This window comes from Pongo pygmaeus, chromosome 21, assembly GCF_028885625.2.
Source record: "Pongo pygmaeus isolate AG05252 chromosome 21, NHGRI_mPonPyg2-v2.0_pri, whole genome shotgun sequence".
Lineage (NCBI taxonomy): Eukaryota > Metazoa > Chordata > Mammalia > Primates > Hominidae > Pongo > Pongo pygmaeus.
The window spans coordinates 11,411,703-11,438,885 of NC_072394.2; the positions used below are offsets into that span (position 1 = coordinate 11,411,703).

Below are 27,183 nucleotides of genomic sequence, written 5' to 3' on the forward strand. Positions count from 1 at the left end.
CATAACGAGCTGATGGGTTGGGAGCAGCTGGCCACATGTCCATTTTCACCTTCCATCAGTCTGTGCATCCATATCACCTCTTTTTCATTTTCTCTCCTTGATTATGTTTTTTCTGAGCTGTGTAGTGTAGCACTTCGAGATTGACAAGTATGCCATCAAGAAAGCAGGCAGAGAGGGAGAGTGTCTTAAATTTTTAATTGTGAAATGCTCTGCACCACCAGAAACAGCAAACAGGGCAGGTTCAGCAATTTGGGGGTGGAAAACAGCACACAGAGGATGCATGAGCTCACAGCAGCAGCTGCGATAAGGAGGGTTAAGACAGATGCCAAAGAGAGAAGAGAAATACAGGCACTTTTCCCAGCCAACTGTCAGCCCTGAAAGCAAATGGTGCCAGCCCAGAAGGCCGCTGACAAGGGAAGAAAGAGAGAAAAGGAGCTCATGCAAGAGAAGATGAGGAAGAAATCTAGAAAATATGGTTATAGCAGCAGCCTTCTAGTCTCATTCTTCTGTAAAGGATGCTCTGCCCTGCCACACACATGGGGGATGGTCAGCTCCAGCACAGCACGGCGGTTCGCCCCAGAGCCCCCTCCCTAGTGACTGGAATTTCCTCCAGTGGCCTAAAATGAAAGAATTTTTCTCTAGTCTTTTTTCAGTGGGATTTTAATAGATGCTTAGAACCATATTAGAGCAGAAGCATGTTTGGGGATTTTACAGCGTGCAGTAGCATGCGGAGACCTGAGGATGAGGGTTGCCTACTGTGTCCCACAGCTTGCCATTTTTTGTGTTTGTTTTCTAGTGAACTTTTTATTAAGTATAACATACTCAGAAAAAATGCACAAATCATAAATATACAGATCAGTGTCTTTTCCACGGAGCGAACACATCATATCCCTGCAACCAGAACCCAGATTAAGAACTCCACACTCCCATCGGCCCAGAAGCCCTCATTGAATACTGCTCCTTTTCTTTCCCAGCAAGGATAACCACTACCCTGATTTCTAATAAGATAGATTAGTTTCACCAGTTTTTGAAATGTATATAAATGAAACCATACAGTAAGGCCAAATTTGGCTTCTTTCACTCAACATTATGCTTGTGAGATTCATCCAGGCTGTTTGTGTGTAGAAATAGTCCGTTCATTTTTGTTGTTGTTTTATACTCTACTGTATGAACAATCTACATTTAATGTTTATCCATTATACTGTTGATGGATCTATGAGGAATTTCCAGTTTGGGGCTATTATGAATATTGCTCAGGACATTCTAGTGCTTGTTTTTGTTGTTTTTGCATGTGCCTGTGCATTTCTGATGAGTATTTAACTTAAAGTGGAGTTTCTGAGACATAAAGCATACCTATGCTCAGCTTTCTTTCTTTTTTTTTTTTTTTTTGAGGTGGAATTTTGCTCTTGTCACCCCAGTGGAGAGCAATGGCGTGATCTTGGCTCACTGCAACCTCTGCCCCCTGGGTTCAAGCGATTCTCCTGCCTCAGCCTCTTGAGTACCTGGGATTACAGGCAACCACCACCATGCCCAGCTAATTTTTGTATTTTTAGTAGAGACAGGGTTTCACCATGTTGGCCAGGCTGGTCTCAAACTCCTGACTGCAAATCATCCACCCATCTCGGCCTCCCAAAGTGCTGGGATTACAGGCATGAGCCACCGCGCCCAGCCGTATGTTCAGCTTTCATAGATAAATGTAAATAGTTTTACGCAGTGGTTGTAAAAATTTGCACTTCCATCAACAATTGTCTTCTTCATTTTAGCCATTCCGAAAGACGTGATACAGTTTGCTTCTGAGATTCAAATAACTGAGGAATTTTGTTCCTTAGTGGAAACATCCAATGAGCTGGTTGATATATGCGCCTCTTTTTCTGCTGCCTGCTGCCAAGGCAACCTGTGGGACTCTATCTGCCTGGAAATATTTAATGCCTAAAATGGAATGATATAAAAAAATATGAAGCAAGGACTCTGACCTCAAAGAGCTCACGCTTAACTTGGAAAGATAGTAACTCTACACATGACACTAGCAGGCCACAATGAAGTACTGAAGTGTTTGGGAGTAATGTTAAACGTTTGCTTAATGTTCTGAAATGTTGGTACTAACGGTAAAATGCAAACAGTGGAATCAGTCCCTGAGTACAAAGAAATGAGAGACGGCAGAACACTGGCTCTGGGAAAAGCCTCAAGAAAGAAATGGAACTTTGCTGAGCCGTTTGAGTGTAAGATGAAGAAAACTGAAATATTTCAAAACATTTTTTTGTCATGCACATTGCTATGTATATGACACTGAGCAAATATCTTAATATTGACAATGGCCTAAATTGCTGGCTTTGTCACTTAGCATCAGAAACACAAGTTACATCGAATGTTTCAGAACCCCTTGAAGTTTCTAATCATCCTCTTACCTCTTACCTTAGCTGTAACTTTAGTGATTATGTCAAGAGAGTGAATTGTGCTTTGAAATTAGGGGAGGTTGAAAACATGGTTTGTATGCTGTCAACTGTTTAGGGTGGGGAAATGGATTCTACAAAATCTGCTTCCCACCTCTGATTTCAAAATATTGAAGTAATTTCACATTTCTTGTAGGCAACTAAAAAGGAGAAATGTTGCAATTATATATTACTAGAAAGGTCTTTATGATACATGTAACTTGGTGGGTAAATATTTTAAAAAATCTCTTAAGTAGTAAATTTGACAGAGAGGGCTTCTTGCTTCCAAATATTAATTTTTACTCTTTGCCTTCAGATAGCAAAATCTTGGGCAACGTCTCCTGCCAAGAAACTACATTTCCTGGCCTTTTTGTTTTTTAAACTTGGTGAGCCCATGTAACTGAGTTCTAGACAAAGTAATACAGATGGAAGTATAGTTTTGAAGCCTACCTAAAAGACAGTGGGGCTAGGCACAGTGGCTCACACCTGTAATCCCAACATTCTGGGAGGCTGAGGCGAGAGGATCGCTTGAGGCCAGGAGTTTGAGACCAGCCTGGGCAACAGAAGGAGACCTCGTCTCTACAAAAAAGAAAAAGAAATACAAAAATTAGCTGGACATGGTGGCATACGCCTGTAGTCCTAGAAATTTGGGAGGCTGAGAAGGATCACTTGAGCCCAGGAGTTCAAGGCTGCAGTGAGCTGTGATTGTAGCCTGGGTGACAGAGCAAGACCCTGTTTCTAAAAAAAGAAAAAAGACAGTGGTCAAAGCCATTCTTCTTCCTTCCTGCCTGGAACTTCAGCAGCCATTTGGGACTGTGAAGTCACCTTTTGAATGAAAGCAGAAAAATAGATCAAGAAAATAAAACAGAAAAGTCGAAGTTCTCTCAGTCCATGAAGACTTTGTGGAACAGCCTTGAACTGCTGATCTTCAGGTGTCTTTTACATAATAATCCTTTGTGGGTTTCAGCCACTGCAAATGAGTCTCTGTCATTAGTAGTTGAACACAGCTCCCCACTGATGTAGATGGATAGAAATGTAGAATCCATACTTTCTCAATCTAAAGATTAAGTGGTCCATGGATTCTGATTGTGTTTTCTTCTTCACAGGATCCCCAGTGGAGAGGGATGTGCAGTCTACCTCTGTGCTTGGCTTCCTGCACTATTTGTGAATGTCACTATCAGGCTTGTCCAGTTTATTCCCCTTCCCTTCAGTTCTGGGTTGATCGCAAGACTGTGGGAAAAATAAGAAGCATTAATATCTCTCTTCACATAAAAACTGCAGACTCTGTTATGGCCTCTATATCAGAGGCATCCATGGTACAAAAGGCTCAAGGCACCTTGCTTCCAGAAAGTCATGGTGACCCCCACCCATGAAGAAGTGTGAAAAAGCCATTCCTCTAGAAAGCCCATGAAACAGACTGTATTTTCTAAAAGTGGCTATAAGAATATCTCTGGTCCCACACAAACTTCCAGAAACGTTCTACTTCCCTCATCAAGACTAGAATCTATGTCCCCTCCCTTTCAACCTGTGAAGGTCTTTGTGACTATCTCAATTAATAGAAGGCAGCAGAGGAGATACTATGTGACTTTCAAGACTGGGTCGTAAAAGGTAATACAACTTCTGTCTAGCTCTGTGTCTAGGAACAGGTGTGTTTCTAGCCCTGTAAGAAGCCTGCTACCATAAAGTCACCATACTAGAAAGACCACACAGAAGTAAAGATGTCCATGAAACTCAACAGTGCCAATCTGTTTAAATATTGATGGCCCAGACACCAAACATAGGAGTGAGGAAGTCAAGATGATCCTAACCCCAGCCACTGTCTGACATGAGAGGCCCTGAGCACCAACCACCTAGCTGATCCCAGTCAACCCTCAGAACTATGGGTGGATGTGGTGGCTCATGCCTGTAATCCCAGCACTGTAGGAGGAGGCCGGTGAGGAGAATGCGCGAGCCCAGGTGTTTGAGACCAGCCTGGGCAACATGATGAGACCCCGTCTCTACAAACAATTAAGAAAATTAGCCAGGTGTGATGGTGTGTGCCTGTGGTCCCAGCTACTCAGGCAGCTAAGGTTGGAGATTCATTTGATCCGAGGAGGTCAAGGCTACAGTGAGCCATGATTACGCTACTGCACTCTAGCCTGGGTGACAGAGGGAGGCCCTGTCTCAAAAAAAAAAAAAGAAGAAGAAGAAGAAAAAAACCAAAACTCCCAGAATAATGAATGATAGTATAAAATGACTATTGTAGTTTTAAGTCACTGATTTTTAAGATGATTTGTTCACAGCAATGTAAAACTAGATCAGCCCAACAAGCTGAATGCCAGGTCTCTGAGATGCCATTTCTTCCTGCCCTACATCTATGCTTAGATACCTGCAGAGGTGTCTCTGGTAGGTGGTCCTTCCCAGTTCACCTGAACACCTCCAGTAACAGGGATTCACTACCCTTGGGAAACCTGGATAATTTTTTCTCTGCTCTAAAAGCTGAAATTCTGTCTCCCTGTGGCGTCCACCTCTTGGTCTTAGCTCAGAGGTGTGGGCCCGTTCAGAGCAAGCCAGATTCCTCCTCCACAAGCAACTACTTAAAGACATCTTTCTTGCTTCTTGTGGGTTTTTGCTTCTCTAAATACTAAGTATTGCTTTTTTATGTCATTAATCTCTTCATGAGCGCCCCTGAGGAGCTAAAAGAGAGAAAATGGTATGAAACCAAAAACTTTTTGTGCAGAGAAATCTTCAGATTTCTAGATGTAATAGAAGGTGAAAAGGGCAAGATGTGAAATTGTGTATTCACTAGAATTATAATTATGTAAAATAAACCTATGAAATAGGTTTCAAGAAATTATCCCCAATAGAAATATTTAACTAAAAGGGGGATTTTCTGCCTGATTTTCAAAACTTTTTATACCATTGTTAAATTACATTTGGGATCTTCTGAAGAGGGAAAGGATGTTTTTCAGCCTAGGGAAGGTGAAGACACTAATGAAGCCTTTCAGTTCATCCAGGCTTTCCAGGCTTGCCACAAGTGTGCCACACTTACTCTCAAGGGCTTTTACCACATCTACAAAGAAACAAAATGAGTGTATTTAGCACTCTTGCTCAAGGTCAGACAGTCAAGCTGACCTGTCAGGTGGCTGCCCACAAGTCAGTTTATCCAAACAAGTAAACCAAATTCACTGTTCCCAGACCATCCAATTTTTCTCTCCCTTTTCTCCTTTCTCTTATAAATCCTGTATTTGCCTTAGTTCATTGGCTGTCTATGGATAATCTTCCTTGTAAGAATAAAATTTGCAAGCAAAGCTAAAAATTTCTCTTAAAAAATATAAAAAGAAAAGCAAATCGTCAATGATTCCCCATTTTTAAAAAAAATTATTTTACTTTAAGTTCTGGGATACATGTGCAGAACGTGCAGGTTTGTTACATAGGTATATGAATGCCATGGTGTTTGCTGCACCTATCAACCCATCATCTAGGTTTTAAGCCCCACATGCATTAGGCATTTGTCCTAATGCTGTCCCTCCCCTTATCCCCTACCCCCCAATAGGCCCCAGTGTGTGATGTTCCCCTCCCTGTGTCCATGTGTTCTCACTGTTCACCTCCCACTTATGAGTGAGAACATGTGGTATTTGGTTTTCCGTTTCTGTGTTAGTTTGCTGAGAATGATGGCTTCTGGCTTCATCCATGTCCCTGCAAAGGACACGGAACTCACACTTTTGTATGGCTGCCATGACTCTCCATTTTATAACATCAGAAATAGAAGCTGCTAACCACTATTTATTCAAGTTCATTTCACATTTCTTTCCGACTCTAACATTCTGGCAAAGTTTATTCATTTGTCCCCTGAATGTGACCGACAAATTCTTATTTGTCTCTATCCGTCCTCAACATGCCTGTGTGGTTTTCTTTAAGGATTCAAGCTTAAATTCCTCCTGTATTTGTGTGTATACAAATTTATAAGCCAAGACTTGACAGTCCATGAACAGAAGTGTCACTACCCATTCAACTGTTTGATTGTAAAATATCACAAACTGTTCAAAGGGCCCCTTTCATTGCTATCGGGTAGAACCAAAGCTTTGCTATTGGGATTTATGTGATGTGAGAGCAGGAAGGAACCTTGAAGAGACCATTCAGAGCAGCCATTCATTTTATAAATAAACGCCTCAAGGCCCAGAGCAGGTAAGTTAATTGTTCAACTCACACAATTAGTAGCATGAAACAGGGCCTTGAGTTCAGTGCTGTGCTGGGACAGCTTGTTCTAGCTTGAGACCCAGTTTTCAAGTTTTCAGCAATTTTTTCAGCCAGCTGGGGTATTTACACCATAGAAATTGGCAGACTAAAAATTGGGGCATTCTTCTCTTCTCCTATCCCTGGAGAGCTGGTTGTCAAGCATTTATCAGCACATCATTGACCTTGATTTTTTCTCCATTTTCTTGAGAGGTTGAATGGAGGTCCCTTAGGTCCCTCTTTTTTCTCTGTCATAGTAGCCAGTTATCCTGCAGTTGCTTGTCACTCAGCAGGGTACAGTTTCCAAAACATCCAGGCCTATCCATCTGTCTGCTTCCCATCCCCACCTGGATATCTTACAGTCAACTGAAACTTAAGCTATCCAAAATAAAACACCTGATTCCCTACCAGCCACCTCTAGCCTGCCGCTGCCTCAACACTATCCATTACTATTCCCCTAGGTATTTGCTTTGGAAACCTGGAAGGTGCCTATTGATTATTCCTCCCTTTTCCTTATGTTTTGCATTGAATTGTGCCCCTACACCCCTCCTAAAATAGGTACCTGTGACTGTGACATTATTAGGAAACAGGGTCTTTGCAGATGCAATTTGATGTAAATTGAGTTAATTCTGGAGTATGATGAGGCTTTAATCCAATGTGACTGGTGTCCTTATAAGAAGGGAAGAGACACAGAAAGAGATACACATGTAATGACAGAAGCAGAGACCACTGTGATGTATCTATAAGCCAAGAGATGCCAAAGATTGACAGCAATCATCAGAAGCCAAGAGAAAGGCACCGAACAGATGCTCCCTAGAGCTTTCAGAGAGAGCATGATCCTGCTGACACCTTGATTTCAGACTTCTGGCCTCCAGAGCTATGAGAATAAATTTCTGTTATTTTAAGCCACCCAGTTTGTGGTAGTTAGATATAGTAGCCCCAGGAAATAAATACACCTTCCAACCCTCACCCCCTCCATGTTCAATCCATCAGCAAGGCTTTGATCATGTCTCTAAATAGAACTGGGATCTATCTACTTCTCTGCTGCCACTTTAATTCAGGCCACCTTCATCTCTACCTTGGACACTGCCACCATTTCTTCACTAGCCTAGACTTGACCCCTCCATTCCATTCAGAAAGATCCACACATAGCATTATATCATATCTTCTCCTGCTTAGAAGTCTGATTTCTATTGCTCTTAGCATAACCCTCAAATGCCTTAACATGGCTTACAAGATGCTAGCTGATCCTGGAAACCTCATGGCAGTCAACTTTCTCTCTCATCTCCTGTGTTCCAGCTGTAACGGTCTGCTGCTTTTTTTGTTGTTTCAGTTCCTCAAATTTGGCAAATTCCTTTCCATCTCAGACCTTTGCAAGAAGTATTCTCTGCCTGAGGAACTCTCTATTGCCTTCCTCCTACTTACTACTTTTCTAACTACCAGCTCCTTTAAGTCTAGAAAGCCTACGCCTCCACCAGAATAGTCTCTTCCTTCCCAGAAGTGGTCTGCAATGTAAATTTTCCATTCTCACTTCAAGTAATGGAGTCCAATTCCCTTCCCCTTGAATATAAGCTGGCTGGCCTCATAGCTCACTTGCAGCCAACAGAAATTGCTAGAAGTTTTGTTGTATGACTTTCCAGGCAAGGTCCAAAGCATCATGAAGCTCCCACCTAATGTTCTTGGAATGCTTGGTCTGGGGGAACCTGGCACCTATGTAAGAAATCCAACAACCCTGAGACCACCAGGCTGAAAACAACCTGTGTAGCTGCTCCAGTTGACAGTCCCATCTGAGCTTAGCCTTTTAGCCACTGCTACCACTAAACATGGGAGTGAAACTGTTTGGATCCTTTAGATGAGGCCATTCACCTGCCACAGTCTGACTGAATTCCTGATCTACTGGGTTCATAAGGCATAATCTAACAGTTGTTGTTTTAAATAATAAATTTCTGAGGGAGTTTGTCATGCAGCAATGGTAATGGGAGCACCTCCATAGTGGTTATTCACAACTCCCAAATGTTGACATGTTGGTGTGACATCTGTGAGATGGGAATCTCTGTGACAGCAGGGACCATGCCTATCTTCCTCACTACTGTATCTCCAACAGCTAACATAGGATTTGCTATGTTGTAGTTGCCCAATAAAGGTAAGACAGTAAAGGTGCCCAATAAAGGTAAGATATAGGATTTGCTATGTTGTAGGTGCCAAATAAAGGTGAGACAGTCCCAAAGTCTTAGTATGGTTTTAGGCTACTTAAAGCATTTAAAGCTTGACACTGTACAAAGACTTCTGGGATATCCTATGTTAACCGAGGGAAGGAATGAGCTCTTCCCATCTCAGCCTCTTGTAATGGAATCTGACATTTGCAATTTCAGTCACGAGGAAATAACTTAGAACTAATTTCTTTCAGGCTTCTAAACTGACCAGTCTTATTCATAATCTTCTACTGAGATGACAAAATGTATTATAAGTTACATTAATATCTTTGGAAAGCTGAAGTAATTTGGTAACATTAAATGTCAGGAAGTAGCTTCATATTAAAGCTGAACAAAGACTATGATTACAGAGAGACCATCCAATATCAATAAGAGACAAACACAATTTCTTATTTTTTCAGCATCAATTTTAATAAACTCATTAACCCTTGTGATGATGTTTCTGCCAGTGAATGATAGAGAAATTTACAGTACTTGAACTGACCCACATTCACCTTAAAATAGAATAGGAAGTATCAGCCTCATTTACATAATTGTTTTGGATTCCCTAGACAGAAATAATTTTCAGGGTTGTCTTGTCCATGCATAATCTGCAATTCAAACTAGAGGCTTCATAATTTTTTCTTTCAACTTCTTTGTGATAAGAATCCAACCTGTCTCCTGAGGTTAAATCTTGCCTGATATGTTTTATACATATCTGATCTTGTGTTGCAAGATGATTCTGACCAACCTAAAATTAGACTGTGAGCATGATATCTCTTCATGTCTTCAGAATCCTTCTCTAAAGGTTTGTGAAAATGCTACAAACCACCAATTCTTCTCTAAGCTTGGCCCTAACATATTTCCTCACATATAGTTGTCTTATGTAGGTGCTTAATAAATGTGGGGTTAAATCACTCGATAAAGGTCACTCAGAAGATGGATCATATAGCTATACATTGATTACTTTGGTTTTTTTTTTTTTGGAACGTCTGTTACGCAGAAAAACATTGATTACTTTGACTTTCCCTTTAAAAGGTATGAGTCACCTCAGATACATAACCTCTTATATACTAAAAACAGTTTGTAGTTGTGAAATAGTTCAAAATTCTTTTTTTTTTTTTTTTTTGAGACAGAGTCTTGCTCTGTTGCCCAGGCTGGAGTGCACTGGCACGATCTCAGCTCACTGCAACCTCCGCTTCCTGGGTTGAAGCTATTCTCCTCCCTCAGCCTCCCAGTAGCTGCGATTACAGGCACATGCAACATGCCTGGCTAATTTTTGTATGTTCAGTACAGATGGGGTTTCACCATGTTGGCCATGCTAGTCTTGAATTCCTGACTTCAAGCGATCCACCTGCCTCAGCATCCCAAAGTGCTGTGATTACAGGCTAGGTGTGAGCCACCACACCCAGCCAAGAATTATTTCTCAGAGGTGATTTTGATCAATGTATAAAGTTAGGAGGGGCTAGGCTATGCTGCATTAACAAATATCCCCTAAATATCAGTTAATTATTTCTTGCTTTTATTACATGACCAATTTGAACTTGTGTGTATGTGTGTATGTGTGTGTGTGTGTGTGTGTGTGTTGGGCAGGAGGAGGGTGTCCTTTAATCATTAGTGCCTACACTTGACAGAGGTTCCATCTTGGCATATGTTTCCAAGATCACAAGGACAGGAAAAAGGGCACCTGGCAAATTGTGCACTGGCCTGTGATGCTCCTACTTGGAAGTGATGCGTGTCTCATGCTCTCACAATTCATTAGCCAAAGCAGTGACTTGGCCACGCCAATTTTCAAAGGATGTAGAGTAGTGCAAGCCCTCCATGAGGCTGGAAGGAGCAAGAATCACAGTATTTGTGAACAGCTGAAATGACTACCACAAATTAGAAAGTGACCCAGGGCTCCCCAAATAAGCAATCGCCTGTTAAAAAGAATAAATATTCCAGAATTTCTTTCTCTCCAGGTTTATTTCTAAATGCCCAGTAGAAGACAGTTAAAATAAAGTTTCAAATAAATATGAGCTCCTTTGAAAGAAATAGTTGATTTGTGTTTGGATAGGAAGATAGTATTCTGTATCTGACAGTATCTCTATGGCTCTAGAGATAACTACAGTTTGATACTAGAATAATCTACCAACCATTTTTTTCTTTTTTCTTTTTTTTTTTTTTTTTTTTTTTTTGAGATGAGGTCTTGCTCTGTTACTCAGGCTGGAGTGCAGTGCTGTGATCTCAGCTCACTGCAACCTCCACCTCACGGGTTCAAGCAATTCTCCCACCTTCCCACCTCAGCCTCTGAAGTAGCTGGGACTACAGGCACGCACTACCGCACCAGGCTAATTTTTGTATTTATATGTATATATATTTTTGACAGAGACGGAGTTTCACAGTGTTGGTCAGGCTGGTCTCAAGCTTCTGACCTCAAGTGATCCACCCACCTCAGCCTCCCAAAGCTCTAGGACTACAGGCATGAGCCACCATGCCTGGCCTACCAACCATTCTTTTTTTTCTTCTTTTTTTTTTTTTTTCCGAGACAGAATCTGACTCTGTCGCCCAGGCTGGAGTGCAGTGCCGTGATCTTGGCTCACTGCAACCTCCACCTCCTGAGTTCAAGTGATTCTCCTGCCTCAGCCTCCAGAAATCTGGGATTACAGGCGCCTGCCACCACGCCCAGCTAATTTTGTATTTATAGTAGAGACAGGGTTTCACTGTGTTGGCCAGGCTGGTCTCGAACTCCTGACCTTGTGATCCACCCGCCTCGGCCTCTCAAAGTGCTGAGATTACAAACTGGGCCACTGCGCCTGGCCCCAACCATTCTTAAAAAAGAAATGCTTAGGTTCTTGCTACCCAAAATTCGGTATGGGACCAGCAGCATCAGCATCATCTGGGAGTCTGCTACAAATGCAGCTTCTCAGCACTGGATTAAGATATATGGGGAATGCCCATGAAATCAACGATGTATCACTTTTGAAATTACACAGTCAGGGCCTGACAGTCATTTTTTTTTTCTTTTTTTAAAGCTGTTCTTTTTAAATTTTGTATTTTCAAACTGTCCTAAGGCTTAAGACAAAAAATTTACAGTGATTAATCATAGGAGAAGCAAAACCCACTATATTTAAAAGTTGTGTGTGCATAATATTTTATTTCATGGGGGCATCTCATGGGACTGAAATCTTAATTTTCTAGTCTCAAAGAGAACGACAGTTGTATGATGCCACTTTAGCTGGCTTTAGGGGAGGGCAGGTGATACAATACTGAGCACAAACTACATGTCTCACAAAAAGTTCACCAAAAAAGTTCAGGTTTTCCCCACACTTCTTTGGATTAATGATCAGGTCCTCAAAGAAAAACTACCGTTTCCAAACTTTACGGAATGTGCACATTCTCATAGCCTATCTGAGATATCACCCATTCTGGGGAGAGGGTATTTTGGTGCATGTGAAAGACACACTATTCTTAACATTAATACAATAGTAAACATCAGAGGCAATAGTCACATTCGGGTTTCTTTCATTCCTAAAAACAAGAATGTATCCACAAAGAATAAAATATAAGAATTAAGTAAAATGAAAGAAAATTAAAGGCACAAAATTATTTCCTCCCTGAATTGGGGGAGGGAGAGTGGTGCTTTTTAGGAAATTTCAGCCAAAATTATCCCGACCTCCCCGGAAAACATACACCTGATTTAGTGCTCAACAATAATGCCTAGATTTGTTTAATGCTTGTTGTGAAAATAATTTCACTCTAGATAAATTTCTTAATGTAATCACCACCTGGGGAGAGAAAGAAGATACAAATGAATTGCCATACATTTTGTGGCTCTATCTAACATAAATAAGCAAAATTTATCCACCAGTTTTATGATGTATTTTCTTTTATACATGGCTTCTTCTCAAAACTACTGCAGCAAGATACCAAAAACATTTAATGAGAAACATAAAACAGGTGCAGATAAGGTAGGGAAATGTATGTGTATTCGGAGTCACTAAGAGACACCTCAGTTATCATCCTTATAATTTAGACAACTTGGCACAGTTTTACTCCCTACTGTTTGTAGTAATTTTTCTGCTACTCCCAAAATAAGCGAGTTTTATCATCTGCAGATACATGACACTTGGATAGGGTGGTTATAACGCTGCCTCCTTGTTTCTCTCGATTAAAAAAAACCTGTTTCACAGGAAAATAAATCATGATGCCTAACCCAAATATGAAAGAACAGACTGAGCAGAACTAACAAAACTCATTTGCTCTTCTAGTTTTTAACAATGTGAGTTTTGGACATCTGATTCCTGATCTGACCTTCAAGAAGTGGATCTGGTTATAAAGTGATGATGTTTTACAGTACATGTGACCATAGTTTAGCTGCTATAATATTCTTAATATAGTTATATAACCAGGCCATGCAAGGTTTCTCACAAAACCAGAAAATCTACTCGATCCCTATCATTCCGTTCCTGTACTGTTTTCAATAACTGGCTTCTCAAATCATTCAGGAAACCACTGAGAATCATTAACGGGTTATTGGAATGCCCAGAGTGACTGCCCAAGGACAGGAAAATGCACTGGCTCTGTTTAGAGGAACCTGGAAAAGCGCATGCAGACCATTGTGGCTGAGTTGGCAATGGATGATTTCCTTCTCACAGTGTAATGTACAATAGCTGTAACTTAATTGTTAATAGAACACGATATGCAGTCTGTCTTCAGGCCTCTGTGTTTCTTGTGGTATTTTCTTCCCAGGTTGGAGTGTCTTTGCATAATCACATCTTATTCTCTTTTAACAGTTATCAACTCTTGGCTAGATCCCCTTATACAATACAGAGTATAGTTTATTCTCAGTAGTGTAGCCATCCTCATTATCATCAAACAGAACTAACTGCTGAGATGCTCATACTAATATGCAAAACAGCTTGTCCTTTGTTATTTAGAAATCGTTTATATTGAGTTTACATTCTCTTTTAATTTGTTAAAGATATACTTATAATTCTTTGACTGAGATAGGACACTTCTTCTCATTTCTTTATTTATTTTAGAGATGAGATCTCACTATGTTGCCCAAGATGATTTCGAACTCCTGGCCTCAACCAGTCCTCCCGTCTTAGCCTCCCCAAATGCTGAGATTACAGGTGTGAGCTACTACACTCAGCCATTTCTTCTAGTTTTAGATCTATATAATAAAAGGAAGCTTTTCTGTGATCCTTTAACATTTTCTACACTCATGTGCATGTTCAAAGCATATTTGTTTTACTGTTGTCTAGTTTACCATGTCATTCATTTATTTATCCAATGCATATTAATTATCAGTCACTTTTCTCATTACTAAGGGTACTTGAGTGAACAGAGCAGACAAAACCCACACCCTTAAAAAGCTTATATTATTTTCAAGTTGTTGCAACTTTAGGTGTTTTTTAAAAAATAAAAATTCCAGGCTGATAAAACCAACTTATTTGACAGCTACCTGCCTCACCAATATAACCAAGTTATAGCCAGAATTCAGAAATAACATTTTTGAGCATTTATTGTGTCTGGCAATGTGCCAATCACTTTACATTTATTTTAGCTCATTTAATGTTTACAACAATTAGAAGGAGGTACTATTAGGATCCCTATTTTACAGATGAAAAAAGTGAAGGTCAGAGAGATTAGTTAAGCAGAGGGTACAAGATTAGGTTCCAGTTGACTCTTAACAACCATTTCATATTCCAGGTGACGCTTTACAGACATCTGATGAATGGCTGGATGAATGAATGCATGCACTTTTGGGAATTCCCATTCAGCTTGGCATAAATACTAATTCCTTAGAATACCCTAGAAAAATCTAGACCTTTTGTGGAAAGAAAAGAGTGGGAAGAGTGGTAGGGATTTATTTTTTCGAGTGAATTGAGGCAGATGATCTTACAGATGACTGGGTTCTACTCAGCATGGTTGCCTTATCTGGTGAGAGATGAGAATTGGGCAGACACCAGTTCTGTCCGCCCTGGGCCCTCAAACTGGGTAGCCTCTGAGATTCAAGTTCATCAGCAGAGTGTTGGAGGACAGTTCCTGCAGAGCCCCATGAATCAGAGGAGACTTGGAGGCGGGAGGAACTGGCTATCCTAAAGGTGATTTTAAACCGGGGTAGCCAGAGCCCAAAGAAGGGCGAAACCAGGACTAACTGACCCATAGCATGAGGGGCAGCGCCTGTGAAATTACATAGGATTTGTAAAGGTGGAAGGCACTGTTGCGCCGGGTAAAGCTTCGCAAGATCGTGGTAGGGGAAATGATTCACTCCCCTTCCCTATTCCCTCGCAACATGGTCCTCACAACCCCCTTCTCTTCCCCCATTTCCATTTCCGGACTCTTCTCCTGCCCGCAGGGCATACGCACGCGCAGAGAGATTCCCAGCCCTGGCCGCCAGAGACCCGGAAGCATCGATCGGCTCTGTGCTCGGCTTCTAGACTTGTCGGCGCTCGATTGAGGAGCGTGGCTACGTAGCTTCCGGTGCCTGGCTCCGTTTCCTGCTTTTGGTTCTCACAGTAGACGGCGTAGGCCTTAGGTGGGTTCGTGCGCCTTCTACCTCGCTGTTTCGGTTTTCCTGGCTCCTCGGCCCTTTTCTCCCCGTTGCAGCTGGGAGCGGACGAAGCGCGAAGCTGGGGTGGGTACGCGTTTGGCCCGGGTTTGGATCTCGGAGGGGCAGGCTTGGGGGTGAGGAGACTGACTCTGGGGCCGGGCATCGCGTGGCAGCTCCCTTGGACTTCGTTAGGGGGCCCTGGGCGAAGGTGCTTGTGTCTGGAGAGGCGGAAGGCTTGCGCGTACGAAGTAAAGAATAGTTAATGTCAGTCTGCTTGTGCGAGACGTGGACAGTTCACTGCGCTTTCAGGTGTCTTCCAGCGGCTCCCTTTTGGTGGTGGCGGGTAATTCAGGGTGCCCCTGTAACAATCCAGCCCACGATCAAACCTCGCATGAAACCCTGCAAGAGCCTCCCCTTTGTCCCCCTACCTTCACTTTGATCTCTGCCTCAGTCACTTCCCTTTCGCCTTCTCCTTTGCGACCCCTGCCCCTTCTCCAGATTTCGATTTAGGGGGTCGCAAGGCTTTGAGAAGCGTTACGTTTTACCTGTTACCTGCACAAGTGCAGCCCCTGCTTGTAGGCTCTTCCCTTGTCAATCATCCACTGCTGTTCACATACAGTGGATGCTCTGTAAATATTGTGAGATAAAGGAATATGTGGGGCACACAAGGAAATCAACCAAGTTCACAATTTGCAAGTAAAAACCATGTAAAAAATGCAATAGTGTGGTATATGAGGAAGAGAAGTGTAGAGGAGAAAGCAAGGGCTGAATTTCCGGGCCTGATGCTTATTAGCTGTGTGACCTTAGGCAAGTTCCTTAACTGGTAATAGCTGTTAATAATAGCTACTCTAAGTGCTTACCGCTGATGCAGAACTGTGCTAGAACTCATTTAGTTTTCTGAGTTCTATTGGGTAGGTTCTGTTACCATTCTTATTTTACTGATGAGGACCTGAGAGATTAGAAAACTTCCCTCAGGCAAACAGCTAGTAAGAAGCATAAATAGGATTTGAATTCACATCTGGCTGGTACTGGCTGGTACTGGAATCTGAGTTTAACCGTCATGCCACACTGCTGTCATTGAGCTCCTTTCTTTCAAGTCGGTTAGAGATAACCTTGGAGTCCAGACAGCTTGGTGTTGCTGTATACAAATTAATAGGTATGGAAGGACTTTGTAAGTGCACCCATTAAGTAGTTGGCAAACTTCATAAATGTCTAACCTTATGATTTTTACTGGATGTACATTTGCTACTTTGGTCACTTTTCTTCAAATCTACATTTTAAAATTATTTCATTGAGGAGGTGGAAAGAAAATGTCACTTGTCATAAGTGAAAAGTAAGTGTAAAAATAAATGTGTTGAATTAAATGGTGTTACTAAAATCTGGCTAGGTATTGGTGCTCCAAGTTTTGAGCATGAGAAACTGTTCTCCTTCTGTATGAAAAGGAGGGCTAGTAGGTGCTGGAGATACACTAAAGGCTACAGCCAAACTGACATTTTCTGACAATTGGGATTGAAAGAGAAGTGAAAAGTTAATAATTCTTGTGTTGTGTCCTTATGCCACAGTCCAGTATAATTTACTCCTTCCTTTTTATAACAGATTTTTTACTGTTTCCTGAAGAATTTAACACAAACATGGATATCAGACCAAATCATACAATTTATATCAACAATATGAATGACAAAATTAAAAAGGAAGGTAAGTGCTTTTTAAAATACTTGTTCACTACTAAAATGTGTTTATTTAATACTGTCTTAAAAATTGTACTGCCTCAAAACCTCTCACCTCGTCATCTTAGTGCCTGAAGTAATGGTTTATCCCATTTCCTATAGGGATTTGAAGGCTTTTAAAAAACAAAAATAGGTAGGAACTGACAGTGTGTACAGTCTGTTTCTACTCATAGATATAATGGTTTCATATAACTTTTAAAATTACATATAGCCAATGGGAATAGTATATGTTTTTATAAACATTAAAATATATAACTGTATAAATAAGTGAATGGTGGGGGGGCAACTCAATGCAGTATCATTTTATGAAGACTTTTGTCATTATTTTATTACCAATAACTTGTTTCTTTTCTAATTTGGACAGAATTGAAGAGATCCCTATATGCCCTGTTTTCTCAGTTTGGTCATGTGGTGGACATTGTGGCTTTAAAGACCATGAAGATGAGGGGGCAGGCCTTTGTCATATTTAAGGAACTGGGCTCATCCACGAATGCTTTGAGACAGCTGCAAGGATTTCCATTTTATGGTAAACCAATGGTAAGCCAATTCCATTATTTCACTTTAATCAAGAAACTAATGATATTGATGGGACAGTAGATTTGTAAATATGCTTGAAACTGTGGCTATTGCTTTCTGCTTTTAATTATGTGTGTTTGGGTTTATGTATTTTTATAGAAAAACAGTAGCAGTAGAGTTTAATTTATGACAGTTCAGATGGGCAAAAACAAAATACATTGAGATGTAGAATATTTTAAAAAATAATGGCAGTCTAGGCAATAGTCTTATCTCAAAAAGTTAGAAATTAATAATATCCTGGAAGACTTGAAAAGAAACCTGTTTGTAAACTTGTAAAACATTACAAAACAAAAGTCATGAGTCAAAGAGGAAATTCAGTCTGAAGTTTTAGAAAATGCTGTAGTGAAATACTATGTGTCAGAAGCTGCACAGTCTAGATGAAACGATCTAAGGAAAAAGGATAGGTTTAAACTCATAAGTTTTAGGAATAACAATGGAAATGAAATGGCTATGAATGGAGAGTTTTAAACTCAGGAATGACATAAAGAGATTCATATCTAGCTGCTGGATGAAGGTGGCATTGTGGGAGGGACAGAAAGGAAGTGGGAAACTCAATTAGGAGGCCCTTGGTGTAAGTCAGAGATGGTAGACGATCAGATAAGGGTGACCACAGAGTGTGAAGCAAGGGGTTTCTGTATGTGAGTGAATACACCATACCTTGGGTGTGGATTCCAAACTGCTTTTTTTGTGCGATTAGAATGTGATGTGAAGGAGTGTTGGACAAAGAGCCAAGGGCCAGGGTTTAGAGGAGCTGGGTCTTCATTCTGGTTGTACTGTTAACTGGCTCTGTGCCCATGGTCAGTTTTACCACCTCCGGTAGACAAATTGGTTGTTCTTTGGTCTAATGCAGGCATCAGCAAAAACTAAAGAAGTATATAATACCTTAGGCTTTGTAAGCCATGTGTGGTTTCTGTTACCAGTTCTTTTATGTGCTTATGTTTTTTAACAACCCTTTAACGTTATCTAAAAAAATTCATGTAGGCCATGCTAATGCAGGCTATGGGCAGGGTTTGGCTCACAGACTGTGGTACAGACCACTGATCTAACCCATTCATTTTGCAGATGAAGAAACAGGCACAGAAAATTTAATTGTTCATCTAGGTTGTAGTAATATAACCAGTGGCAGCCTCAGGAGTTGACGACTAATCTAACAGCTAGTATTGTGATTTTTTTTTTTGCATTACAGGTCAGCAAACTTTCCGTAAAGGACCAGATAGTAAATATGTTACACTTTGCAAGCCAGATCATCTGTGTTGCAACTACTACTCAACTCTGCTTTTATAGTAGGAAGAGCAGTCACAGATGAGAACAGGCAGTGTTGGCTACACACAGTAGTTTGAGGACCCCTGTTTTATACCATGATGTTTAATTCAGGACTGAGCACCTTTTTTTCTGTTATTAGAGCAAGTTCTTCTCATCCTCTATCCAGCTCTCCTTTTCCCGTCACTTCCCAGCTGACTGGACACCATTTTTGTGGAAAAGCCTATCCCAGGAAACTGTAGGATGGTTCCTATGTAATGTAATTTTTAGTAAATTGTTTCCTGAAACCAGGCGGTCTCTTGTAGTAGTATAAAGAAACACCATAATTGAGATCTCAGTTGGCAGCAGCATAGGGACTGGGTTTTAGCTTACATCTAAAATTACATTAACTTGAAAGTACAGTTTCTTCCCATAGAGGGTTTAGAGCTATTTTGCTGAGTTGAGATGACAAGTTTGCATGTGTCTGTTACTTAGATACAGGAAAGGAAATTGTTTGCCGTGTTGGGCACCAGCCTCACCTTGCCAACTAATTATTTTTTAAAATTAGTGGGAAAGTGTATTAGATTGATTATTATATTGAAGCATTTGGAGTGGTCTATTCTTTTCCTACAGAAAGGTAACAGATACTGCCAAATCTCCATCTTAGAAGAGGGGAAGTAGAGTTCTTTGGGCTGTCTTGTTTATGTCTTACTGTGGTTTTAGTTGCTCTTCTGTTTTAAGTTCAACATACCAATCAGAAATGAACAAAATTTGCTATAACTTGGAACTCAGAACAGAATTACTGTCTCTGATTCAAGGGCATTTAGTTAATGCCAAAAGTACCTTAGTAAAGTAGAACCGTCTTCCTAAGGGCTTCGTCATGAAAACTTTGGCATAAGTGTAAATCTTTCCCTTCTCTAAGTAGTGGTTAGACTTTTATCTCTAAGAGGTATTTAGTCTAGACTAGCGTTTCTCAACCCTGTCACTTTGGACATTTTGAAATGAATGAGTCTTTGTTGCAAGGGGCTGTCTTGTTCATTACACCGTGTTTAATAGCATCTCTGGCCTCTACCCACAGGATGCCAGTAGCATAACAATGAGTAATGTCTCCAGCTAGTGCCAGCTGTGCCCTGGCAGACAAAATCACCTCTGGTTGAGAACCACTGGTTTAAATGAGCCAGCTAAGAGCTATTGCTGAGATCAGATATTTTCACAGGCGACTAGGTCATAAGGACAGACAAATCAGGTCACCCAAGATCTATTCAGGTCAGGCACGAGGTTGCAGAGCCCAGGGAGTTGTGAGGGAACCCTTAGGACCAAGTCAGAAGTTAGTCTAACCCTTCAGCCTGTCTCCTTTTGGTTAGATGATGATGGCAAGACTAGCAGAGTTGCATGCAGGGATAAGCACACTTAGAGCCACTGTGGTACAGCAGCCCAGACCAGCCAGAAAGAGCCTGGGATTCTGAGGTGTGGGTTTAGGCCTACTCCGTCCCCTCTTGTTTACCCAGTGTAGTCATCTCTAGCTGAAGTAAAGGAAGAGGAAGAACTGATCTTGGTTTTGACAAATTCTCGGCTTTGTAATCCACACGACTTTAAAATGTTTCTTGTTCTCTTCAGATCAAGATCAAATTCTTGTTATATGAGGCAATAAAATTTTCCATACCTATTTTATACAAAGTAACTTGTACAGATTACTACAAAGCAGTAATTTGTAGGATTATTGCATTTTGATCAGAGAGGCAATAATTCTTTCAGCTCCGAGGAGGAAGAGTTTGCTTGAAATGGAGGTTGGAGATTGCAGATAGTCATACCTAGATAACAGTTTAACTCATGGCAGAAATATTCAGACAGTTCATTGGCGCTGAGTGTAGTTATGTGATAATGCTTTAGGCCAGGGCTACTCAAAGTGTGGTCCCTATGCCAATAACATTACCATCTTCTTTGTGCTTGTTACAAGTGCAGAATCCCAGGTTTGCCCAGACCTACTACATCAGAGCTTTTACCTGCTTTCCTGGCATTGGGAATGCAAACTATAATTGATCAAATACTATCTTGGACAAGTTTTTGAACCCTTCCCTGTTGTAACAGGTGCCTCTTGGTGCCAGCATGGAAGGAATATGCAAGTGGTCCAGTCACACTATCTGTAATTCCATTCTTTTGTTTCCTTTTAAAACATTTTAAAATTTAGTAAGTTGATTCCGCTGTTAAAGTCATTTCATGTAAAGGTGATAGATTCAAAGGAAAGTCATTCCCAGTCTTCTGTACTTTTAACTATTGGAAGTAACATTCCATATGACACATTCCACAGCTGATTGACACATGTCAATGCTTCTATTGAGAGTCACTGGTAAGGGGAAGGCAGCTCTCCAATGCATTTTTTGTTGTTGTTGTTTTTGTTCTGTGTGTGTCTGTTTTTTTAAACACATGTGCTTATAGCAGCTTTATTCATAATTGCCAAAAACTGTAAACAAACCAAGTATCCTTTATTGAATGATGTAAAACAAGTTGGTACATCAATACGATGAAAAACTACTCGCCATTAAAAGCAACGGCGTAGATCTCAAAGGCACTATGCCAAGTAAAGGAAGGCAGCCTCTGGGTTACATCATGTATGATCCTGTCTATGTGACATTCTGGAAAGGGCAGCAGGGACAGAGAACAGATGAGTGTTTGGAAGAGGAGGGGTGGGGTAACAAAGGGGAAGCATGAGGGGATTTTTAGATGATAGAACTGCCCTGTGTCCTGATTGTGGTGGTAGATACATTAATCTATACAAGTGTTACAACTCAGAGCTGTACATCCAAAAAGTTACGATGCAAAAAAGTTTTATTTAAATCCCCACATTTATGATGTTTAGAATTCTAAAAAATGAAAAAAAAATTCAAATAAACTCATTAAAAATGGTTTAAAAGAAATTTTCCATCTAGTTTTCTGCCAGAAAAGTTGTTCTGTGGGGGCTCTGCCAAACCAGCCCTAGTGTTCTGTGGGCCTATTCTATCTGTAAAACAGGATCAGTCTAGAATGGTGATTTTCTTTATTTTTCACCAGCTCCCTCAAGTTGCATCCCTGGGTGCTCCCTCTGTGACAGTGGGGTGAGGGTAGGTTTGGAGAGAAAAGGGCATTTGGCCTCCAGTGGGCTCTGGAGCCACAGTTCTATGTCAAGCTGAGCAGTTTTGCTTTTGTTTGTTTTATATGTTGTTTGTTGAAAACCTCTGGATTAGAATAGCTGATCTTGAGCCAGATCCTCAGGCACTGAGGAGATTTGAACAGTTCTGGATTTCAAAGCCCGCTGGTGGAGCCCACTTATTTGTCCCTTTAACACTTCAATGCAGTTTTCTCTATTCTTTGATTAAATGGAGAGAAACCATGGTACAGATATTTCAAAGTCCTGTGTTTCTCACACGAAAATGTATGTTTTTTTAATCTAATAAACACACTTGAATCTAACGTTGTCTAAATTGTGAATATAGCCCACAGTTTACTTCCATTTGGCACTCAGTGTATTCTGACAGATTTCCTTAGGGATATGTTTAAAATTAGCTTGTAGTGTATTTGCGTAATGAAATTTGAAGTATTAATGAGTAGTGTAAACATCCTTCAGCATGAGAAGTAATCTGTTTTCAAATAATTAAAACAGCGAATACAGTATGCAAAAACAGATTCGGATATAATATCAAAAATGCGTGGAACTTTTGCTGACAAAGAAAAGAAAAAGGAAAAGAAAAAAGCCAAAACTGTGGAACAGACTGCAACAACCACAAGCAAAAAGCCTGGCCAGGTAAGAAAGACCAAAAAAGTTCCTGTTTGTATTAGTGTTAAAAACTTGATAGATGCTTGTCTTATAGGTGAGAATGATCTTAGGCTTGTCTGTATATGTGCATAAATGTGTGTTTAAAAGGTGGTTTTAAGAAGCTAGAATGGTTGACTTATAAAATTCAGTATTAAGAAACAAAATATAAACCTTAACATGCAGATTTATATTAAGCAGTTTTAAATTTGCATGGCATTTAATTCCATCATTCTCTATAATGTGTTAATACCTTTTGGTTTATTTCTCAAGTTTTGCTGCCTATAAATAATACTGTAGTTATTATCTTTAATCATGAGTACTTCACTCAAAGTGTCTTTCTGGCCGGGCGCAGTGGCTCTCTCTTGCCTGTAATTCCAGCACTTTGGGAGGCCGAGGCAGGTGGATCACGAAGTCAGGAGATCGAGACCATCCTGGCTAACACGGTGAAACCCCGTCTCTACTAAAAATACAAAAAAAATTAGCCGGGCTTGGTGGCGGGTGCCTGTAGTCCCAGCTACTCTGGAGGCTGAGGCAGGAGAATGGCCTGAACCTGGGAGGCGGAGCTTGCAGTGAGCCGAGATCGTGCCACTGAACTCCAGCCTGGGCGATAGAGCGAGACTCCGTCTCAAAAAAAAAAAAAAAAAACCCAAAAACCCCCCCAAAAAAAAAAAAAAAGTGTCTTTCTTTGAACAATTCAGTAATACAAAATTTAATTTGGAATATCAGATAAAAGTGAAATTAACTGCTGGGCGCCATGATGGCTCATGCCTATAATCCCAGCACTTTGGGAGGCTGAGGTGGGTGGCTCACCTGAGGTCAGGAGTTCAAGACCAGCCTGGCCAACATGGTGAAACCCCATCTCTACTAAAAATACAAAAAATTAGCCGGCCATGGTGGTGGATGCCTGTAATCCCAGCTACTCAGGAGGCTTGAAGCAGGAGAATCTCTTGAACCCGGGAGGCAGAGGTTGCAGTGAGGTGAGATTATGCCATTGCACTCCAGCCTGGGCGACAAGAGCAAGACTCCATCTCAAAAAAAAAAAAAAAGTGAAATTCACCAAAAAGTAATTACTTCTGGATTGAAAGTGATTAAAATTCAGTTTTACTAAATGACCTATGTCCAGTTGTTTTTGTTTTTAAAAGTAAGACTGGACCTTGGTTTTCTCTTACATATTTCTCCATAATTTTAAAGCTAAGAGGTTAAATTTTATAATATACTATTTAAAGTTTAGGGCTAGCCTTAACAAAAATAACCAACAAATTAAGAACATGAGTGTTTGAGTCAGTGTTAAGATATAAATTCTTAAAGTAAAATTAAATGGAGTAAGGATATCTGTTGGAATTAATGTTATTTTTTATTGCAGTAATTATAAATATAAATACCTGCTGCATTTTTGGAGGGATTGGATATTTAAACTCTTCCTATTTCTTTTGCTTAGGGAACTCCAAATTCAGCTAATACCCAAGGAAATTCAACACCAAATCCTCAGGTAATTTTTTTTCCATGTCGTGCTTACCTTAAAATAAGATTGTAAAAATTACAGCAGTGGTATAAAACAATTTGCATGTCTCCAAAAACAAAATGATTGCATCTACAAGACACAGTGTGTTAAATTGTCTGCCACTGTAATGTAAAAACTCACTCCTGAAGAACATTTTAATTCTTTTTTAGAGAGAGAAAACGACACCTGACTTTATTTCTTGTTTTCCATAATGAATCAATGACAGAATCAAAATGACAGACTGTAAACTCTGAGGGCTGGGAGCAAACATTTTGGTTTTCTCTGCAGTACCTAAAGCTTTACACAGTTGCATGGGTGAGGGTAACTGGCAGGGTCAGGGGCTCTCTTCCATTCCAGTTGGTTGAAACACTACAGTGTTCTCTGGAGACTCACACACTCTTTGGGCACATAGTTTTATAGTTACCTTTGCTGTCACTTCCTGAACACAAACAAATTTCAGCCTTTTTTTTTTAAGCCTCCTTGTACAAATGTTTTAGAAACTCCGCTTTAAATCTCCCCATGATGTCCCTCAAAGAGAAAGCCTCAGTAATGTGCTGATGGTTTCATACTTTTTTTTTCCGGATGCCGAGGTCTGGCAAGATCCTTAAATCCATAGAATTCTCTGTACCACTGAGGTTTTTCTCCTCTTGTTTTAAGTTACTTGGATTTTTCATCTCCTCCGCATTTATAGTCCAGTTCACAAATGCCAGCACTTAATCCTCTAAGCCTTGAGTTGTTCACTAATTGTTTTTTATACTTGCTCTTTTCTCTTTTATGACAGTAGCCTGAAGACAGAGCTCTTTTCTTATATACAAGACTCTTTCTTTAGTTCCCCATAACCTCTGGGTGGGATATCAAATGAGTAATATCTAATAAACTAAGTGTTTGTTACTGCTTGTTTTTATGTAACTAGATGCTGTGTATATCTCATTTATTTGCCAAAAATAAGTAAATTAAAAGTCCCTAAGCAGTGGTTCTCGGTGGTAATCTTTGTAGTTCCAATTTTTTTTTTTTTTTTTTTTTTTAGTATGCTGGGAAGTAGTAACAGTACAGAGGAATTGAGTATCTGAGTGATACTGAGTATGGTAACCAGCTACGGAGGGGTGACATTGCTGGCCATCTCTAATTTTGTTAAGATCTTTGATTATGTTATCCAGGTGACAAAATTCTCCAATCAGGACTCACCTCCAGAAGCTTAAAACATAATTGTTTGATATACTGTTAAACACTTAAGAGATTTGTAATTTTCCAGACTTTTAATGTCTTTACTTGAATGTCTGCCTTGCTTAGTTACTGTAAGGTTTTGATTTATTTCTCCAGTGTCATTGTTTTTCAGCTTTATTGTTTGATATAGTAAGATTTCACATGCCTAGCTTACGATGCTGTTTAAACTTACAAGCTAACTTTGCCTTTTTACTTTTTAATAGGTCCCTGATTACCCTCCAAACTATATTTTATTCCTTAATAACTTACCAGAAGAGACTAATGAGATGATGTTATCCATGCTGTTTAATCAGTAAGTTTTTTCATAAATAAGTCTGTTTCTGAGAGCTTCCTCACAGGACAAGTAGTACTTCCATGGGTTGAATCCATTTATCACACAGCAGTAATTCCTTACAGGTTCATTGATTTGGTTTGGGATGAATCATGAATTGAAGCCAATTTGCTGATTTAGCAAATAAAAAGCTAAATTTCCTCTAATGTTTGAATTCTTAACTCTGATTGATGTAATAACAAAGCTTTGATATAATATAAAATAGAATTAGTTTATTCTTGCAGTTCTTCCATGGTATTAATTACATTTTAGGCTCTTCTGTCTACTCAGTATTCTTGGTTAGGGTATGGTTATTTTTCTTGGACTAGTATTAGGAAGTTGCTTAACAAATTTTAACACAAAGCAAACATTTATGTACTTGTTGTATACATGAATTGTTTTTCTTCTTTACAGGTTCCCTGGCTTCAAGGAAGTACGTCTGGTACCAGGGAGGCATGACATTGCTTTTGTTGAATTTGAAAATGATGGGCAGGCTGGAGCTGCCAGGGATGCTTTACAGGGATTTAAGATCACACCGTCCCATGCTATGAAGATCACCTATGCCAAGAAATAACATTTGGGATAGTCGTCTTTAAAGAACTTGGTGTTATTTATAGCGTTTGTTTTGATAACATTTGGCTGGGTCATTTTAATAGTTAGAGATTAGGGGGAGTAAAAGTGAAATATTTGTGAAGGACTTAAATTATCCAGTGTTTCTTTAGCCTTGGTGAACTGTGAAATACGAAGGCCTTAATTTTGTACAATAAAATTTTATTTGTATTCTGTGTATATAATGCTTTCTTTATTGACCCATTGCCCTATCATCAAATGACTTCTAGTCTAGAACACACTTAAGGTTTATAAAATTGTGTAATAGGATGCTTTTCTAGTGTTATTTTGGAGGAGCTAATGATACAACATCATTGAACCATTCTAATAAAAGTTCAGTAGAATTAGATCACAGAAGCTAGTAAATGACTGTTGTATTAATGGTAACAATGATTGTTTTGGGTATTAGAAGAAAATGAGACCCGGGCAGGATCTAAATTTCATCTTTGTATCCTTTTAAGAAATGAATATATTATTTTGCTGGTAGTAGGGATTCCACAAGTTTTCTTCATTCAGTATTAAATAAAGGCTGTGCTTACTGTTTACTGAGAAAACAGAAAGAGAATGCTGTCTTTACACTTTGCATTTAATGCTCTTTCCTTCATGAGGCAGGACTGTTCTAAGGTTAATACGCAACCTCTTTATTGAAAGACCTCCAGGGTAAAAATTTTATGATCTGTAGTCTTTTTTTTCCCCCTTAAGACAAATAGACTGATTAATAAAGAAGTTGCCAGTGCTAAGCTTGCTACTTCTTTGTAATTCTTAAACACCAATGTTCATTTCCACCAATGTTCCAAAGCCCATTTTCTTTAGCTTTTGATTTATATTTA

At 39.9% G+C, this 27,183-nt stretch overlaps 1 protein-coding gene across 2 annotated transcripts; it reads left to right on the top strand.

Moving 5' to 3' along the window:
- Positions 1 to 15,249: 15,249 nt before the first annotated feature.
- SNRPB2 (small nuclear ribonucleoprotein polypeptide B2) lies at positions 15,250 to 26,538 on the top strand. 2 transcript variants are annotated; one of them, XM_054468023.2, is made up of 7 exons: positions 15,250 to 15,362; positions 16,974 to 17,072; positions 17,469 to 17,641; positions 22,557 to 22,697; positions 24,148 to 24,198; positions 25,638 to 25,726; positions 26,159 to 26,538. In XM_054468023.2, the coding sequence occupies exons 2-7, from the start codon at positions 17,009 to 17,011 to the stop codon at positions 26,316 to 26,318; spliced, it is 678 nt and encodes a 225-aa protein (XP_054323998.1). In that variant the 5' UTR covers positions 15,250 to 15,362; positions 16,974 to 17,008; the 3' UTR covers positions 26,319 to 26,538. The 2 variants fall into 2 exon arrangements, with proteins under 2 accessions (XP_054323998.1, XP_054323997.1); XM_054468022.2 differs by having other exon boundaries at positions 15,285 to 15,461.
- Positions 26,539 to 27,183: the final 645 nt, after the last annotated feature.